We start from the raw sequence: 21,156 nt of genomic DNA on the forward strand, positions 1-21,156 counted from the left end.
AAAGCTGACAATGGTGGCTGGCACTTTGTTGATAATATATAGTTGGTGGATTTAATAAATTAATTACACATCAATAAAACAATTTGGTTTAGGAAATAAAACAAAAATGGATTTCTTTATTGGACAGATTATAGATTCAAAGTATCTTGAAACAGTTCTTCATTTCAACTGCCCTGCTAAATTTACTTAATTTGGAGGCAAAGGGATAGGTAAAAATATTTACTCAATGTCTTCTGATGGAACAGACCAGTAAAGTGAAATACAACTTCCAGAAATCACTGTTATCCATTTGAAGTATCACTCTCTCTGAAGAGAGAAAAGGAGCAAAATTGTGAACAGTGTCATTTGTAGCAAATCACTGAGAACAGTCTTTGAAACAAAGTCTATGTGCACAAGTCTACAGAACTGATTACTGAAGATTAACAAAAGGCCCACGATTTCTTAAAGTTAGATGTAACTACTGTATATAACTAGATATATCTAGCCAGTAGGGTCTTAACTATTACTTCTGTGGATACATTCTAGGTAATAAAATGATAAATAAAATTCCCCCATAAGCCATTTCTTCCTAGTTCACACCAAAGTATTTTTCAAGAATTGATTTATGTCTTTAATCATAATACTAATGCATACTCAATGTAGAAAATAAGAACATAAAGTATACGTAACTCTACCACCTAAAGCAGTCACATAAAATTTTGCAGAGACTTCCCTCATAAACAGCATTTTAATAGCTACACCATATTCCTTAATGAAATAAAAGCCAGGCTTTAAGTTTGACAGACTTGTATTTAAATTTGACACTGTGGAGATTTTAAGCAAGTTATTCTCTCTCTACTTCGATTTCTCAAGTTATACTTCCAGAAACATTTTCCACAAATATACTTGGTTTTCATATTATGCTATTCTGTGACATCTCACGATTTCACACTTATATAGCCAATTCTATCAATATTTTTCTTTTCTTCTGTAACTTGTTCTAGTACTTTAATATGAAGGTTCTTCTATCAGCCAATAGTACAATAAATACCCATTTACTTTTACTTTTTTGTGGTTTAAATTTCTCACTTAACTACTTAATGTATTTGGAGTTTTAGTATGTTACTGGGTGAGTCTCTAAAGATTCCCCTAATCAACTATCTGTTCCAGTCTTTTCACTAATTAATCCTTCTCTATTCTATTAAATTATCTTATATATATTTCTGTGCTAGGTTGCTGATGGCATGTCTATTTATATGCCAGTGCCAAAATTTTTAATTTATAATTAATGGCATTTTAGCTTTTATCTGGCTATTCTTCTTGTGTCCTTTTAAAAAATCTTACTCCTGACTTATTATTATCTAATTTGAAGACTACTGAAAAGTTTAAAAAAAAAACTAATTTGCTGGAAATATAAGTTTAATTTCATTCACTTATAAACAACTGACACCTGTCTATCCAGGAACACGGTACTTTGGTCCTATAGCTGGGCCGAAGTTTTCACTGCAGATGATTTTAGAAAAAGATAAACATAAGCAGATTTACTTCAGTTTTCCTCACTATACAAATCTGTATCACTTGAACCAAGTTTCATGGGGGAAAAAACGGGTAGCTGCCAGAAAAGAGCATCTGCAATAACCTTAGTGACTACATTTTTGAACATATTAGAAAAATATGTGACAAAATCTCTTCAAATAAGAAAGAACTAAAGCAGAAATACTATCACCTCCCTCCAAAAGGTTTCCTCCTTCTGACAGGTACTTTTTTTTCTTCCATTTTTTAAAGCTGAAGTATACTTGTTATGCAATATTATATGTCACAAGTGTACAATATAGTGATTCACAATTTTTAAAGGTTATACTCCATTTAATAGTTATCATAAATATTGGCTATATTCCCTGTGTTGTACAATATATCCTATAACTTACTTTATGCATAAGCTTGTACCTCTTAATTCCTTACCCCTACATTGCCCCTCCCCCCTCCCTCTCCCCACTGGTAACCACTAGTTTATTCTGTGAGTGTACTTTTTTTTTGTTATATTCACTAGTTTGTTGAATTATTTTAGATTCCACATATAAGTGACATCATACAGTATCTGTCTTTCTCTGATTTACTTCACTTAGCATAGTACCCTCCAAGACCATCCTGCTAAGTACTTTAAAAAAACGGAGGAATTCCCTGGCGGCCCAGTGATTAGGACTCCAATCTCTCACTGCTGAGGGCCCAGGTTCAATCCCTGGTCGGGGAGCTAAAATTCCACAAGCCGCATGGCGTGGCCAATCAATCAATCAATCAATAAACAAAAATTGACAAGGGCACATGGTGCAACTGCAATAAATTACCCAAGATCAAAATTAGCCATTGTTAAAGAAGATAAATTGGGAAAAAATACTAAAATTACTACGAACTAACAAAAATGCACAAATTAGGGTTTTTTGCTGTTGTTGTTTTAACTCTTATGAACAACATAACATGCTATACAATATCTAGACCAGTGTAGGAAAGCTGTTTGCCTTAACAATCAGAACTGCAGGGCCCAGGACTAGTGCCTACAACTTTTGTCAGCACATGAAAGCAGAGCCCTGCTGGCAGCATAATGATTGCAAGGAGAGGCATGTGGCTGTAGACGCCAAAACCTGGAGAATTAATGTTTGTGGCGGTAGAAGAATTAAATGAGGAGGCAAAAAGAAGAAAGAGTATGTAATTCAGAAGGTGAACCTAGACCCTTTTCTGATAACAGAAAAAAGGGTACTCAGATAGGAAACATCAGAGTATTTTACTAGAAGATTTTTATTTTTAAAAAATTTTTTTATTAGATTCATTTTTGTACTATATTTTGACCAATTTTATTCTGATTCTGGTTAAAGAAAACACCTGGAAAGCTCCCAGAGTTTCTGTAAATAAAATGCAAAAGTAGTTGTAACTTATAATTAATAACCATATAAACAGTTCCTAAATTAAAGTATAAAAGAGAGTGGGGCTTCCCTGGTGGCGCAGTGGTTGAGGGTCCACCTGCCAATGCAGGGGATGCGGGTTCGTGTCCCGGTCCGGGAAGATCCCACATGCCGCAGGGTAGCTGGGCCCGTGAGCCATGGCTGCTGAGCCTACGCGTCCGGAGCCTGTGCTCCGCAACAGGAGAGGCCACAACAGTGAGAGGCCCGTGTACCACAAAAAAAAAAAAAAAAAAAGAGAGTGGATTCTGGATAATCAGTACCTAGATTTTATTTTAATCTCCACAATCTGTGTTAATAAAGGCTCTCCAGGGCTTCCCTGGTGGCGCAGTGGTTGGGAGTCCGCCTGCCGATGCAGGGGACACGGGTTCGTGCCCCGGTCTGGGAAGATCCCACATGCCGCAGAGCGGCTGGGCCTGTGAGCCATGGCCGCTGAGCCTGGGCGTCCGGAGCCTGTGCTCCGCAACGGGAGAGGCCACAACAGTGAGAGGCCCATGTACTGCAAATAAATAAATAAATAAATAAAGACTCTCCAAACTTTGGAAACCTACAGAACTAAACTTAAGTGAACTACAAACATTTTACTGTGCTTTGCTTTATTGCTCTTTGCAGACACTGCTGCATTTTATTTGTTTACAAATTGAAGGTTTGTGGCAACCCCGCATTGAGCAAGTCTACTGGCACCATTTTTCCAACAGCATTATTTTCTAAGACATCGACATTTTTTTTTAGACATAATGCTATTGCACAATTAACAGACTGCAGTACAGAGTAAACGTAACTTTTATATGCATTTGGAAAACAAAAAATTTGTGTGACTTGCTTTATTGTGATATTCACTTTATCACGGTGGTCTAGAACCCAACCCATAATATCTCTGAGGCATGCCTGTACAAAAATAATGATAAACAGGTAAGCAAGACCATGTGAAAACAAATTCCAAAATGATTTACCTCTTTAGACAATAATTAGCTTTCCCAACAAAATAATGCTACATATATCCATGATCAGGCACTCAGAGGGCAATTTCTATAGAAATAACCTCCAAATTCACTACAAGTCCAAAAAGTTGTCTCTATATGGTGTTGGTGATTTCCATTAAATAAAGTATTGTGTGGTATAAGGTATTTGCTATCGCATGAAATTACATAAAATTTTATTTTTTTAAAGAATCACAAAAATGTTGGAATGAAAAGGAGATGATGCAACCGTGCAGATCACAAAAAACAGCTACATAATTTTCTAAAAAAGAACTTATGCTAAAGCCAAGAATCACATATCTTGAGAAAATGCATATAAAGGAAGACAAAAGTCACCAGGGACTGAAGCTAGAGAGAGAGGTTCTTACTGGGACTTCAAGAATCTGATAGAAAAAAAGTTTTATCTGCTGTGCTTGTGGTGGGGAGAAAAAAAAGCTGTGGAAAACTATTATGATGTGTAGCAGATCTGGAAAATAACAGCTAATATTTACTGAGTACTTTACTACATGCCAGGCACTGTTCAAGGAACTTTACATATATTCTCATTTAATCCTCACACATCTTTTAACACGGCTACTACTATTATCCCCTTACTGGGGATATTCCTTACCAATAACGGAACTGAAGGACAAAACGTAACTTTCCCAGAGGTGAAGCCCAGGTTTGAATTCAGGCTGTTTGATTCCAAAGAGTGCACTCTTACCATGCTGGCTAGGTAGACAAATATTAGAAAAAAAGACTGAGAGGAAACATGCAAAAGTATTAATAACAGACAACCAGTGAGACTGGTTAATTTTTGAGCTGTTCTATTTTCCAAGTTTTCTCCATTGAGCATATATACATCCTGATTAATTTTTTATTAAATAAAGTATAGCTCAATCTACCTCGAGGAGGTCAAAAGAGCAATATGAAAAATATGAACTGTCTAAGGAGATTAACTTAAATTCAAGACTGATAAAAACAGGTCCAGGGATAAAGATGCAAGGAATTTAAACTCATTTAATCATAAAAAAAGAAACCCTAAAGACTAAGTATATTAAAGTATTTGAATGTATACTACACTACAGAGAATAACCATTGCCTATTTGACAATGGACTGAAGACATGCTACAAAGAATTCACATCTAGCCTGATTCAAAAGCCATAAAATACAAAGGGCCATCAATTTTGTTTATCAGTTCTGTTTCTAAAATCTTTCCCATTAAGTTTTTAAAGTAAAAGATGTCAAAGTAGTTTAGGTTCAATTTTATTTGGGAAGGAATCATATAAGGAGGAACTTCTAACATTTAATTCTCTTTAGAGTCACAACTGAAAAGTTCGCCACAATAATTCTTCTGGGGTTACTAATATAGATATTAGTAGGAAATTACAACCAAATATTCATAATTTGAGGGCCAGAGATAATCTGGGAAATAATTCAACACAGGTTGGTTTATTTCTACAGCACCATCTGGTCTCCTTATCATACTACACCAGTAACTAGTAACAAGCAACATATGAACAAGACAAATAAAATGCTGTAACAGTAACTATAATGAACAAAAGTCCCAACTTTAAAGTACAAGGGGTTGCAACATTTGAAGGAAAATCCTGTAATTAGCTTTTCTGTCCACAAAAAAAAGCGGGGGGGGGGGAGGCAAGAGAGAATGCAAGAGTAAAGGGAAATAATTACCTGGGTGACATAACGCCCAAGAGAGCCTCTCTCCTTATTTTACAACTGTATCTAAAATAATTAGTATGCACAGTAGCTGCCCTCCAAATCTCTACATATTCAATTCAATGTTTAGCTGTAACTCCCATTTGAAAGACACCATGTTTCTTAAGATTTAGCGGGTATCACAAATAAGAATAATGTCTGAAAAGGAGAACTCAAATAGTAACTGAAATAAAATCCAGAAAGTGAAAAAATGATTTCAAGAGTTAAGCAAAAAATATCATAAACCAAATACCAAAATAAGCACTAAAAAACCAAACCAAACAAAAAACCAGACATTACCATTACTAGGATGGTAATTTACTAGAATTTTACAATTGCGTGATTTGTATTATTCTTCCTCCTCATTTCTTTCCTGGAAACTAGTGTGATGATACAGAAAATACTACAATGGTATAGTATTTTCAGTTTCAAATATTTTAAAATATTTTAATAGTTATTTCAATAAAAATTCATTTTTTAAAAAGTTAGTTTTGTTTTTTTCTCCCCAAACATTTTAATCATTCAATTTTGAGTCAACAAACATTTATAGAGCACCTATATGGGCCAAGTATGAGCTAAAGGATATAACAGAAGAAGAAAAGACAGAACTTACCGTCATGAAGATTGCAGTTTAGCAGGGAAGAAAGACATGAAACAAGGACTTATAACAATGATAAGTGTCATCAAATAGAAAGTACAGGGAAATCTTGAAATATACAGCAGAGGGTCCTAAACACACAGGGCAGGAGGATATCAGGGAGTCAGGGTAGACTTCTCTAAAACACTGACATTTAAACTAAGACCCGAAAAATGAACAGCCAGAGAATGTTGGTGGGAGGGGATAATATTCTACCTAGGTGGAGGGAAAAGCATGTGCAATGGTCTGAGGCTGCAAAGAGCATAACACTCAAGCTACATAACCAAGTCAGGTGTGACAAGCACACAGAGCACAAAGGGGCAAGCGTCAAAGGGAGAGACCAAGAAGGTCAAAGGCGGACTGCAAAGTGCTTTCTAAGCTATGCCAGGCATTTTGGGCTATTTCCCAAGGACAAGTTGAAGTTTTTTAGGGAGAAAGAAGTGGGAGTAATATAGTAAAAGATTTGCTTTGGTGTAACTGCAGTTTTATCTCTTGACTACAAAGAGAACAGTTCAGAAGGTATATAAATAAAAGCAGAAGGTGATTTTACAAAAGAAATCAGAGGGTTCCAAAAACAAAATTTCGTTTTAGAAAAACTTAAATCAGTGCGCCAACAAGATTACAAAGGTTTTCTCACGGAACTATTTTCTCTCAAATTTAAGTATTTATCTGGCAAGATATAAACTTGAGAGAAGACACCATGTTTTATTGTTTCTAGAGTTCTTATACTGGGGCATAATTCAAAAGGCTCCTATCCCAAATCAACAAATGGACACAGGTGGTAACAAGACTAATGGATAAAGAATTTCACAGGGCTTCCCTGGTGGCGCAGTGGTTGAGAGTCCGCCTGCCGATGCAGGGGACACGGGTTCGTGCCCCGGTCCGGGAAGATCCCACATGCCGCGGAGCGGCTGGGCCCGTGAGCCATGGCCGCTGAGCCTGCGCGTCCGGAGCCTGTGCTCCGCAACGGGAGAGGCCACAGCAGTGAGAGGCCCCTGTACCGCAAAAAAAAAAAAAAAATTTCACAGAACAGGTAAAAAGGTGCTATATAAATGTGATATAAAGTTCAATGTATAAGAAGATCAGAAACAAAATAACCAGGGATATAACTCAGTTAGTTACTACCTCTCTTACGTTTCAGTTATCTCATTAATAAAGTAGGGGTATCTTGCAGAGTTACTATGAAAAGCAAATAAAACAAAATGTTTTGTAAACTCAAAGGTACTATGTACTAACATCTATACTTACTGTCCTTAAACAGTCAAATCTTCAGATGTTATAAATGCAAATTTTACTGAACAGTTTTTCTTTTATTTTAAAGACTTTTGTGGGAGATCATTTTTCACCTACATCTCCCTTAAGGAGCTGAACAAATTGCTGCTGTTTATGTAAATATCTACTCAGCTTAATCATGGACTTCCCAGTTTTCAAGATGTCTAGGAAGATGTTTAACGCTTAACTTCAAAGGTTCCCTGAAGGAATTCAAAATAAACAGAGACTTTATGAAGAAAATATAATAACTTGCTTCACTTATAGAGCTGTGAAATTTAACATCAAACCCAATAATCAATCTGGAAAAATATATGATGCAAACTAAAAAAGGCAATGTCCAGTGCTTCCTAATTACTACTGAAATTACTTGCCAGACACATCACAAGGTGGGGTGGGGGTGGGGGTTGGGGGGAGAAGACCTCTCATCACATCTATAACCTAAAAACAAATTTCATCTTACGATTTACAGAAGAAAATAAAACACAGCTACAAGAGCAACAATTTAAACTCACCCAAGGAAACTGTCATTCTTCAAAGTGCCTTCCCTTTTTTGGTCAATCATAATTTGAAAAGAAATTTAAGCAAAAGAAAAAAATGTAAATAATAATGTCTATTTTATATATTTGGTATTTTGGCATAATAAACATTAGCTTTATTTCCCTTAAAAACCAAAAATGCAAATACATTTTAGTAGTCTCTCACAGCTACCTGTTCTTAGGAAGCAAAGAAGAGGTGGGCAGGGGAGGGGGTAGGGAGAAGAGAGTTAACAAAACAAAAACCTGTGACAAGTGAAAACCTGAATGTCATTAACTTTTCTTCTTCTACCCCAGTTCATCAATTACAGCAATTACATACTGCCTCTTCATTTAATATTTACGAATGCTGATGAGCTGGGTCTATAAAGAACAATAAAACATAACCTCTACCCTCCAGACCCTAAAAGTAGTCAGGAATACAAATGTAAATAAATGTGTATCATCCAAGGGACTGATTAAAAAACAAAAACCAAGACCCTCTCCCACCCACCCCCAAAAATATGTATACATATATAGCTAAGTCAGAAATTGTTAAAGAACAACACAAATTATAAAACTATATAACTAGAAAAGCAGAAAACTAAAATCACAGAAGAAAATGAGTTATGGAAGAAAAAATGATTACTGAGAAAATAACAGATTGAAATAAATATATTCAAATAAGTGATGAGTAGAACACCTAACTAAGGATTAACGTATGGATCGTACAGAAGGCAGGAAAAGGAACAAGACTGAATAGAGAATAGTAGGGAAAGAATAAATGAACAGGAAAGAGATCACAGATTAGAATCTTATGATTTACTGAATTATATGCCAAATATTAAATTAGACATTATACGCTGAAGCTCAAAGGTTTATAATAACATAAAACAATCTAATAGTTTTGCAAGTAATATAGTCACATAAGTAAAAAATTAACCCTGCAACTCCAGATCCTAGCCCAGTGCCAGATATGTTAAGAAATTAGCAGTTGCAGAGTAAGTCAAATACAATATTGGAAATATGGCAAAATATAACAGTGAAAATGAGAAGGGAAAAGAACCTTCTCTTTAAAAACGTACTCAAGACTTATCAGTAAAATAATTCATTTTGCTAAATGATAACTGCAGAAAGAAAGGGCAGAAAGTAACATTTATTGTTACCTGCTTTGTGCCTCACTTTGCTAACTCATTTAAGCCTCCAAATAACTGGATATGGTAGATATTATCTCCGTTTTACAGAAGAGAAGGTTGAGAGGCTGAAAAGTTAAACAATTTGCCTAAGGCCACACATGTTGAGCAGAGTCAAGATTTATACCTAATTTTAAGTGAATATTTGCTGTCTTTGTTCAAACTACTTTCCTCAGAGAAAACCAGAAATGTGGACAAGCTTTAAAACTCCTTTTAATGTACGGTAGTCCCCCCTTATTCATGGTTTCTCTTTCCATGGTTTTAGTTACCTGTAGTCAATCCCGGTCCGAAAATATTAAATGCAAAATTCCTGAAATAAACAATTCCTAAGTGTTAAATTGCACACCACTTTGAGTAGCGTGGTGAAAAACTTTTCGCCCTCCAGGTCCATGCTACCCAGGATGTAATCATCCCTTTACCCAGTATACCCTGGCCATTTAGTCACTTAGTAACCATTTGAGTTATCTGATCATGTGGGCTATCAGATCGACTGTCCCTGGTATTGCAGTGCTTATGTTCAAGTATCCCTTATTTTACTATTAATGGCTTAAAGCCAAGAGTAGTAATGCAGGCAATTCAGATAAGCCAAAGAGAAGCTGTAAAGTGCTTCCTTTAAGTGAAAAGGTGAAAATTCTCAAGTGAGTAAGGAAAGAAAAACAAAAAAATCCTGGGAATTCCCTGGCAGTCCAGTGGTTAGGACTCGGTGCTCTCACTGTCGGGGCCTGGGTTCATCGGGGGGAGCTAACATCCTGCAAACCCAAGTGGCGTGGGCAAAGGAAAGAAAGAAAGAAAAAATCCTATGCTGAGGTTGCTAAAATCTACAGTAACAATATTCTATCCATGAAATCGTGAAGAAGGAAAAAGAAATTTGTGCTAGTTTTGCTGTTGCACTTCAAACCACAAAAATTATAGCCACACTGTGTGAAAAGTGCTTGGTTGAGGTTAAAAAAAAGACATTAAATTTGTACAATAAGATACTTTGAGAAAGAGAGACCACATTCACAAAACTCATTACATTATAGGTGACCACTGAACAACATGGATTCACTTATATTAGGATTTTTTCAATAAATATTTACTGTAGTATTACGTAATTGCAGGGCATGGAGGAGCCAGAGCCCCTAACCCCTGCACTGTTCAAGGGTCAACTGTTTATTGTTGTAATTGTTCTATTTTATCATTAGTTATTGTTGCTAATCTCTTACTGTGCTTAATTTATAAATTGAACTTTATCAGGTATGTATGTATAGGAAAAAACACAGCATATATAGGGATGGGTACTACCTGCGGTTTCATGTAACCACTGGAGGGTTTCGAACACACCCACCATGGATAAAGGGGAACTACTGTATAGGCTTCTTAGCATTGGTTGGATGTTTGTGTAGTAAAGCTGTTTTTCAAGGCAAAGCTGTTTCCTTACACGCATACATTTTTAAGAAGCAGGTTCCCTAATACTCCTTACTTCCACTCACCAAGACTGCAACCGTGCTGCAGAAGCAACAAGTAAAATAACAAACATATGGAAGTATCTAGGCAAAACAACATAGAAGATGAAAACTGGAAAATCTAGAGACAAAAAGTTTACTTTGCTAACATGGTAAACCTAAAGAACGTGCAAACAAGGCAATTAGCAAATGACTGCTTTAATTTAATACAATCTTTTCCACAAGATAAACATGCATTAAATGAATCTCCACATTTAACTTTAAAAACAGACTTAATGTATCTAGGTATCTCCTTTCCTATTTTCTCCCCCCACCATGTCACTTACTATTGAAGTAGGGTTGTTTATCACAGGCAAATAAATACAGAATAAACTCTATCTGAAAACAGGCATAATATGGGTAAGGAGGTAAGAAAGGGCAGTAACCAGAGATCTGTTAGTACCTTTGAAAATAAACGAGGCCATGCCAAGTACACATTCACAAATCTTCCACAGAAAATTGTTAGAAACTAGTGATAACAACGGACTAGTAGTATCTTTTGTTTTTTTTGCTTTAAAAAACATTATTAAAGGAGGTTGTAAAGGAAAGGAGCCAACCACTTTGGTTCTCCTGCCCTGAGACTGAATTCCAGTTCAATTTTCACAATTTACATCAAATAATAGGAGGTACAAAGTAGTCAGGATTTATAAACAGGTAACAAAACAAAACGATAAGAAAGCACTGAGATAAACTCAAGAGTTGGTTTTGAAATTATACAGGTATGGGTTTTAATATTCCAAGTGTAATGAATCAATAATCCAGTTCCCTAATAAACCTTGATTTCCTAAAAATCAGTGTCCGGGGGTTTTGCTTACCTCAAAGCTATCCTTGGACCAAGTCTCTCTTCTTCCAACCACCTATTCTGTTTTTTTACCCCCTACCACTTCTGAACTTTTCTTGTCCCACTGCAGTTCACCAATTACATCCATTACCTAGTGCCTCTTTATTTAATACTTACTAATGCTGAGGCGTTGGGTGTATACGGAGTACTAAAACATAACTTCCAACCTCCAGAACCTAACAGTATAGTAGGAAAAAAAAGGTAAATAAATAGCCATGACTATGTGGTAAAAGCTACAGTAGAGATTTGTATAAGCACTTAATCCTACCTGGTTACATGTAGGTTTTAAAGGATGAATAGATAACTGTTCATAGAATGAGGGACATTGCAGAGAGAAAGGGATCAAGAGAAATGGTTGACTTTAAGAACTGCCCAATAGTTGTACAAAGCTATAGCACAAAGTATAGGTGAGGAAAAAGTGGGAAAAGGTCAGTTTTGTGAGCCACATTACAGAGTCGAGACTATTCAAAGTCACTGGGGAAAAGGAGGCATGACATGATCACACTTACATTTTATAAAGTTCAGAGCAGTGGTTCTCAACTGGAGGCAATTTTACCCCAGGGTCATTTGGGAATATGTGGAGACATTTTTGGTTGTCAAGATTTCAGGAAAGGAATTGCTACTAGCATTTAATGGATACAGGCAGGGATGCTGATAAACATCCTACAATGCACAAGACAGCCCATTACAAAAAAGAATTATGTGGCCCAAAATGTAAACAGTGCTGAGGTTAAGAAACCCTGGTTTAGAGCTAAATCCTAGGGTAGAGAAACAAGACTGGAGGCAGGAGATCAGGTCATCTGTAAGTTCTAGGAAAGCAGAGGCCATGTTCTTCTTTATCCTGCAACTCCAGATCTAACCCAGTACCAGATATAATGTAGGGACTCAATATTTACTTGGTAAGTGAATGAATGACGTAGAGCTCCAGGCAAAAAGTACCAAGGCCCAACATGTGGCTATAGCAATGGTAATGGAAAACAGATTCAAAAGACTGGAACAGAATATATAGGCCTTACTGGAAAAAAAATCTAAGAAAGGAAAATCCAATTTACCATCACCCTGAACTTAAATGATCTTCTGAGTTACAACAAAAAGTTCAATTTAAAAAACTGAGCAAACCCTAAGTGCAGTATGGTATTCTGGACTGGATCCTGGAACAAGAAAAGGTAATTAGTGGAAAAATGTGGTGAGATACGAATAAGGTCTGGCGTTTAGTTAATAATAACATACCAATGCTGGTGGAGTAGTTTTAAGAAATACCAGGTAATATAGGTCTATAACATTAGGGAAAACTGCATAAGGGGTATACAGGAGCTCTTTGTGCAACTTTTCAGCAACTAATTTCTTATTTCAAAATTAAAAGTTTGTTAAACAAAAAAACAAAACCCTATTTCCCAAATGTATCAAAACTTAAATATCTGAATCTACATTAAACATTTCAACCCATATTTTATGAAAAACTACAAAGCTAAGGTTTTTTTCTTATTTACATTGATCCTTGGTAATACTAAATTGACCAAGGAAAGAGCAAGGAAAATTTTGAGAGGTAGTCAGACAGAAAATGGCAGAGGAATCAACAAAATAAGATACGAACGTTCATATTAAAAAAAAAAAAATCTTCTGACTCATACTCTGTGATAACTTGAAATGATACACTGTATCACTATGCAGGCAAACTATCCTGCCAAAAAGCCTACTGAATTTTTCTTTCCATTACCATCTAGTCACATTTTTTTTTTTTTTTTTTTTTTTTTTTTGCGGTACGCGGGCCTCTCACTGTTGTGGCCTCTCCTGTTGCAGAGCACAGGCTCCGGACGCACAGGCTCAGCGGCCATGGCTCACGGGCCCAGCCGCTCCGCGGCATGTGGGATCTTCCCGGACCGGGGCACGAACCCGCGTCCCCTGCATCAGCAGGCGGACTCTCAACCACTGCGCCACCAGGGAAGCCCCAGTCACACTTTTATAGCAATGACAGGACATCCAAGATTGTCACCAAGGTGAACTGACGAGACATGACACTAAACTATGACTATTAATAAGTAGAGTCGTTTTGATTAGTCCAGCTTCTCTTTAGAGATGTCAAAAACTATGTGTGAGTACAAAAAAAGAAAGCAGGTAAAATTGGCATTCTAGTACAGGTGTTTTTTTAAATACAAAGAACCTTTTCCTGAACATTTGAATGGGAAGAAAATTTATCATAAACTTTAAAAATGAAATAAAACTCTTTCAGAAAGGTACAATTACCTGCTTGGTAATTAATTCTATTACCTCAATATATCAGTTGTGTCACTCTGATGTGACACAAAACTCAAGATATTTTTGCCATATTTACATCCCCTATATCCATGTCAGCAATATTTACTGATCTGACCATTAATGACCTGGCCTAAAATTTTTTATCTGACTTTATAAATATTTGGTATCTTTTTCCAAAAAGTGACTAATACCAACTTTCTTGAGTAGCCAAGTGTTACTATTAGCTAACTGAGAATAAGGCATAGCATAATGGGAGTCACTGTGGCTTCACGACTCACTAAATGTGTAACCCTGGTCAAGTCACCAAACCTTTTCGTGCCTCAATTTCCTTCTCTGTAAAGTAAGAATATTTCCTACCTACAGACCATTTAAGGTTTTAAAAAAGAAAATAAATGGAAAATGGTTAGAGTAGTGACTGGAACAGAGAACTCACATAGCAAATGTTAAGAGGGAAGTTATTTACTATCAACCATTTTTGCACTTTCACTGCCTACCACAGGGCTGCTTGACAATGTGTTGAAAGAACAACGTAACATATTCCCCTTATTATATGCATTTTTTCATAAAGAGGATAAACTTTTCCCTAGAGGGGAAGCTCCTATTAAATTTACCTTCCCCTTCTTTCAAGAAAACTGTTCAACCTCCTAGCATAATGTTCCAAGTGAAAATAAACTCTAGTGTCTCAAATCCTTTGTTGTTTTAATAGTTGTTCGTTATAGTAAGACTATACAGAAATCATTATTTAACCAGGACAATTGTATGTTTAAAAAAAAAAATCATCCATGATTACCCACCATACAAACATAGCATACCTTTGGAAAACAGGTTAGAGAAAACTATGCAGAATGCATCAGAGACAAAAAGATGTAAATCGTAAAAGAGGGGTTAAGAGAGAAGAAAAAGTGGGAAAGTCTAGCATCTGTATAACTGGAGTCCCAGAGGAGAGAACAGAGAATGAAGCAGACACGATATTTTAAAAGATAATGGCTGACAATTTTCCAATGCCAACAAAAGACATTACAGATTCTAGAAGCCTAATAAATCTCAAGCTTGATAAATAGAAAAAATTGACACTAAGACAGCACAGTCAAACTGCAGAAAACCAATGAGAGATAGAAAATCTTAAAAGCAACCAGAGAAAAAGAGATCATCTTCCCAGCAACAGTTAGATTTAAACCCAAATATATCAATAATTGTAATATGAAGGACAAAATGTCCCAGATGAAACACAAAATTTGTCATATTGTATTTTTAAAAAACAACTTCTACGCTATTTTTTAAGATATGGAAAATAAAAGGATACAAAAGGGTTGAAAATAAAACAACAGAAAAAGATATTCTATATAAACATTAAATGAAAGTTATACAAAACTGTAATACTGATGAATTATAAAACAGTAATACTGACTCTAAGTATCCAGAAAAGGAAGAAATAAGTATAATTTGGATAGGTGGAAGAAAGAGGGAGAATAACATTTCTGGCTAGGCAGGAGAGTAGGGATAGGAGAGGAGGCTATGATTAAAACATGAAGGTCTCTGAAAATCAGAAGTGTAGATTTGGTGGTAGAGGAACTGCAACACCATTAAAATAGCATAAGCTACCTCATACACCACCTTGAGGAGAAGAGTGACATACTAAGTAAGGTTAAAATTACAGTGTTATGCAGTATGACCTGAAAGGGAGAGAGGGAGAAGACACCGGAAGCAATACTAGTTTGAAGGATGCTATAGTAATTCGGGAAAGACAAGGGCCTTTTAGTAGCAGAGGTAAAAGGGATGAATCTAGAGGCCATTTCAAGAGGAAGACCTATCTGCATCAGCTTTCCTCCTTTGAAATTTTAAAGCCAAAAAAATACATAACTATTCATAAAAATAACAAAACTATTTTTGTTTTCCATCAGTACAACTAATCTGTATTATGGTAACAGTTGCCCATTAAATCAGCCTAATGATATACATCTTAGTAAACAATTTTTTGTAAAAATACCAATGAGCTAATTAGCTTAGATAGGTACAATATATATAATCCATAATTACACATTATTATGACTTCTTCACAATAGATCACTAACATAAGAAAAAAAATCTGAGAGCTTTTTCCTCTTTGAATGCTAACATACATAATATGAAATTCTCTGACTTCGCAGCAAGTAAAAACATTTTTATTTTCAAAAGCTCTTTACCGAGAGGATATCAACTTGGTAATGAACTCAAACAACTCACCAATGCTGGGTGGGCTACCATAGTTAATTGGTGACTCTGGTGGTCTTCCACAATGCAATGCCGCCAGAGCAGATCCTTTCCACACAACATGCTTGCAGCCTATTAAACACATACATTTTTAATAGATACAAAGATAAGACATAAAGACGAAAAGTGAGAAAAAAAAATCTAAATTCTAATAGAAATTTTTCATACTTTTATTTGTGCGTAGCAAGGACTGTCTTCCAGCTCCTAATAAAGTTTGTACTCCAGGAACACTTTGTGGAATTTCTTGTTCAAGAAGAGGTCCTAGTCGATGACATATTTGCAGCAAGTGATCAGGTGCTAAATGTCTGTAATACTTCACCTATTATGTGAAAGACATATAAAATATTTGCTAAATAAAGTGATACAATTCTTTACAGTAAATAAACTTTAAAAAATATGGTAATTTGTTCTAGCTAGTCAACATTTCATTTTACTTGGGGGAAAAGTTCACATTTATTCTGTGAAACCACTTGACTCACAGAATAAAACAGCTACCCAACCATGATTTGACCCACTGAGGAGGAAAAATGCTAAAGAATTAATGTAACCTAAATACAGCAAATTATAAATTAACAGATGCTAGTCAGAGCAAATACTGAACAATGAAAAAACCTACAGCATTATAACCTAAAATGGTATGTTTCAGTTTAACAATTTTCAAAAACTTCAAACAACAAAAAATCATCTAACTACAAGTATAATAAATGTTTTGTATCTTTGATATTATTTTAAAAAAATCTCCAGAATAGTTCAGGATTAAAGGAACTTGATAGTTCATGTTCTCATTACAAAATCTAAAAACACTTACATGATTTCTATGCTGAATTTTATAATTTATTTATACCAAAAACCTCACAGAGAGAAAGGCCAAATTCCAACTGTTAAATGAAACAAGTTTTGACTATAAATCTACCGACTACAAAGTTTGAGCACTTTTTGGAACAACTTCAAAGTACTGCTTAATTTATGCTAACATTCAAAACCAAGATATAAAATGCTATATTTTTATTATCCATCCTGGAAGTCTTTAGTAAATAGATAATATTTGCATAATAATGTAAAGAGAATTAAATTAGAAAAAAAAGTACACTATTTTTTCACTTTATATTTAGGTTATCAAGTTACAAAAAATTTCTCAGTGTAGTACCGAAATATTCCAGTTCAGCCGTTTTCAAAGTGTGTTCTGGGGACCCCCAGGGATTTTTCAGGTAAAAATAATGAATAGGGACTTCCCTGGCGGTCCAGTGGTTAAGATTCCGCACTTCCACTGCAGGGGACACGGGTTAAATCCCTGGTCGGGGGCACTAAGATCCTGCATGCCACGCGGTGTGGCCAAAAATTTTTTTTAAAAAATTATGAATAATATGAAGATGTTATTTGCTTTTTCACTCTCATTTTCTCATGAGTGTACTGTGAGTTTTCCAGAGGCCACATGACACGTGATGTTCCAACAGACTGAATGTAGATGTGGGTGTAAGAATCTGCCTTCTATTAAGCCAGACGCTAAACATCCGCAGAAGTGTAAAACAATACCACTCTTCTCACAAATTTGTTTAGGAACATAATTATGATATAAAAAAATTTTACTTATAGGGAATGAGTTTATTACATTTAAATGAATAAAAATATTTTAAAATTTGTTTTAATTTTTAAATGGTAAATATGAATAGATTAGAATCCACATAAACAAAGGGATTGCAATAATTTTTACCAATGTGAAGAGGTGCTGAGGTGAAGAAGTTTGAAAAATGCTACTCAAATTCACTTAGATTCTTTTTTAAAAAATAACTGGAAGCTTGTAACTTTTAACTCCCTTTACCCATTTCGTCCACTCCCATGGATGAAGGGAGTTAAAAGGTACAAAACTTCCCAGTTATAAAACATTCAAGCCACCATGAAGAGCACAGTGACTATAGGTAATAATACTGTATTGCACAATTGAAAGTTGCTAAGAGAGAAGATCTTAAAAGTTCTCATGATGAGAAAAAAATGCTTGAAGTATATATGGTGACAGACATTAACTAGTGTGGTGGTGATCATTTCACAATATATACAAATATCAAATCATTATGTTGTGCACCTGAAACTAAAATATGTTGTATGTCAATTTCGCCTCAATTAAAAATAAATAAATAAATAAATAACAAGGAAAGTCTGAGAAAATGTCATAGCCAAGAATAGCCTAAAAAAGACATGACAAAGTAAAAGAAAAGTCCACTTAGTAATGGCAATTTTAGTATGAATTCCTTATGGTAAGACAGATTTGGGGGGAAGTGAGGGATTAAATCACTTCATTCCACCTTGCAGTATCTGTTGTACTCTAACTGCAAAAGACTGTGAATGATATTTTTTAAAAAATTAGCTGATATTCATTCTTCTAAGCTGAAGCCAATTAAGAGGAACCTACCTTACTTTTTATCATAATATACTGTCACAGAGACAATATGTAGCCATATTGCCACACTTCGAAAAGATAATTTAAAATAATAAAGAGTCTCGCACATAGTAGATGGTCAATAATTACTGGTAGAATGAATACTTCTGGAAAAGAAGTTCTAATACAAATTATACATACTACGTCTCTTTGGAGAACGCTTCTCTTGGGAGAAGCTTTGGAGATTCACAAAAGCACAATGACATTAAAGCCTCTGAAAAATATTGATATATCTTTTCAATTTTGTTTACTGCACTATTTCACAAACTCCTTTAGTTACAGAATCCTTTTTTCCCTAAAAATATCATCATCTTGACTCAAAACATACTTTTTCAAGCACTAGTATGATTAAACAGAAAAAGCATTCAGAAGAAACTACAGCAGAATATAAAATTTTACAATTGTATTTATACTTTAATCTTCCCTAAAATAATTTACTTAAAAATTTAAAGTAAAAGTCTACAATATTTATAGGGTCCCTTCGACTCTCAAACTTGTACATGATAATTATTCTAATGTGACTTTTTTAAATTGATCGGAATTCTTTTTAAAGTGTTTAACAAGAAAGTTCATTACTTGTTAACTTTAGTTTTGTGATGATCCTGTTTTAGGGTCTTCTTGCAAAATACAATTCAGGTAGTGAACCTGAAAATCTTTACTGCAGAACTGTATCTTTTTTTTTTTTTTTTTTTTTTTTTTTGCGGTACGCGGGCCTCTCACTGCTGTGGCCTCTCCCGTTGCGGAGCACAGGCTCCGGACGCGCAGGCTCCGGACGCGTAGGCTCAGCGGCCATGGCTCACGGACCCAACCGCTCCGCGGCACGTGGGATCCTCCCGGACCGGGGCACGAACCCGTGTCCCCTGCATCGGCAGGCGGACTCTCAGCCACTGCGCCACCAGGGAAGCACAGAACTGTATCTTTTTAATAAAATATTATGAATCCACTTTTTCCAACTAAATCTTTCCTTGATTATCTAGTACATTTCAATTGTTCAAAATCAACTTTCATTTTAAAGTTGGGAGAGAGAGTTTCAGCTCTTAAATGCCTCATGCTTTCTGGCTTTGAGACCTTGTGCAAACTGACCCCTCTGCTAGAAATGTTTACCCCTGCAGCTCCACACCTCACTCTCCTTCATGTCCGTCTATGCTTCACTGTCTTCCATGACCTGCCCCTGCCTCTTCTTTGGGGATATTCTATCTTTGTGTTTCCACAGCACATTAAACTCCTTCCCAAACATTCCTTTACCCCACTCCCCGGAACTCTGTAGTACTTATCATACCATATTAAGTGTTCTTAATATATTTTGATACCTAGACCTCAGGAGGAATCTAATGATAGCTATGATCCCCTTCCCCTCCCCCGAAAACACATATAGGCCCTACCACTATCTTGCCCTGTTTTGGGGTTCATAAGACCCTGCACTATACTAAAATTGCCAATTTACTTTATCCATGTCCTACCTAAGAACACACGGGATTAGAACTTGTTTACCTGTCTACCCAGTACCTAACATAGTACTTACAGGTAAGTGCTTAATTATTAGATAAATGAATATATGAAAATATCCAAAAAAAACCTGACTTCTCTATCTAGCCATTGAAGGGTGAGGTTCTTTAAGGTCTGAGATGCCAGAGCCCAGTTCCAGACCCTCTCTTATTCTCACTCTATACTCTCTCCCTGAACAATCTTTATGCAAAGCTTCTCAAATTTGTATCTATAGCCTAGGCTTGCACATCAGACTTTCTTAAAAGACTCCCCTCCTTGGCGTCCCAAAGCCTCCTCAACTCTACATATCCGAAAGTAAACTCATGATGCTCACGCCAACCCCCCACCACCAAAAAAAGTTCCCTACCGTGGTGACTGGCAACACCATCTAACCAACCTAAAATCAAGAAGTCACGTTTTTCACACTGTTCATTCCTCCCTCCCACCTCATTCCAAATATCCAAGCAGTCACCAACTCCAATTGAATTTTTCCTTCCTAGCCTTAAACCCATCTACCCATCTCTATCTCCATAATAACAATCCAAGTTCAAATCATCTTTGCTATAAACTCCCATCTTTCCCACATCCACTCATGCCTTCTACAACCTCATTCAAATCTATTCTCTATATTGCAATTAGAATGCTCTTTCCGAAACAGAGATCTGGTCAGGTCACCTCTACCTAAAGCACTCCAGAGGCTTTCCTTGCTCTCTGGAGATCCAAATCCTTAACATGGTCTACAAGCCCTCAAGTACATGTACAGTCCATTACTATTTCTCTGCCTCATCTGGCACATTCCCAGCCCTACACTCTCCAGACTCTACTTCTTTCCACATTTAGACACACTGGCTTTTCTTTCAGGTTCTTTACCTGCACTCTCTCCTGTCAGGCTTTTCCATGTGGTATATACTCTCAGCATTTCCCCACGTCCCCTTGCCCAGACAACTCTTCTATTTGCTTCAGATCTTCCCTTCAATGAACTTCCTTTGTTTTCCTTCACCCTATTCAGTTTAGGTACATTATCTTAGGTGAACAGTCTTTGGTGACTTTTCCTTAACTTATGTACCAGTTTGTGATTATACCTTTAACAATGTAATGATTTAATGTTTTTCTTCTCAACTTTACCGTAAACTACATGAGAACAGGGACCATCAGCTTTCATTCCTAGATGCATCATATATAT

General features: G+C 36.0%; 1 protein-coding gene across 3 annotated transcripts in view; it reads right to left on the reverse strand.

Annotated features, from left to right (window-relative positions):
- Positions 1–21,156, reverse strand: part of PHIP (pleckstrin homology domain interacting protein) — a 125,553-nt gene that overhangs the window by 94,424 nt on the left and 9,973 nt on the right. For all 3 annotated transcript variants that reach the window (XM_060115399.1, XM_060115400.1, XM_060115397.1), the window contains exons 5-6: positions 16,223–16,373; positions 16,028–16,126 (exon numbers count right to left, since the gene is read on the reverse strand). In XM_060115399.1, the coding sequence (XP_059971382.1) occupies positions 16,028–16,126; positions 16,223–16,373 (250 nt within the window). The remainder of the gene's footprint in view (positions 1–16,027; positions 16,127–16,222; positions 16,374–21,156) is intronic.

The sequence above is a fragment of the Mesoplodon densirostris genome, chromosome 12, assembly GCF_025265405.1.
Source record: "Mesoplodon densirostris isolate mMesDen1 chromosome 12, mMesDen1 primary haplotype, whole genome shotgun sequence".
Lineage (NCBI taxonomy): Eukaryota > Metazoa > Chordata > Mammalia > Artiodactyla > Ziphiidae > Mesoplodon > Mesoplodon densirostris.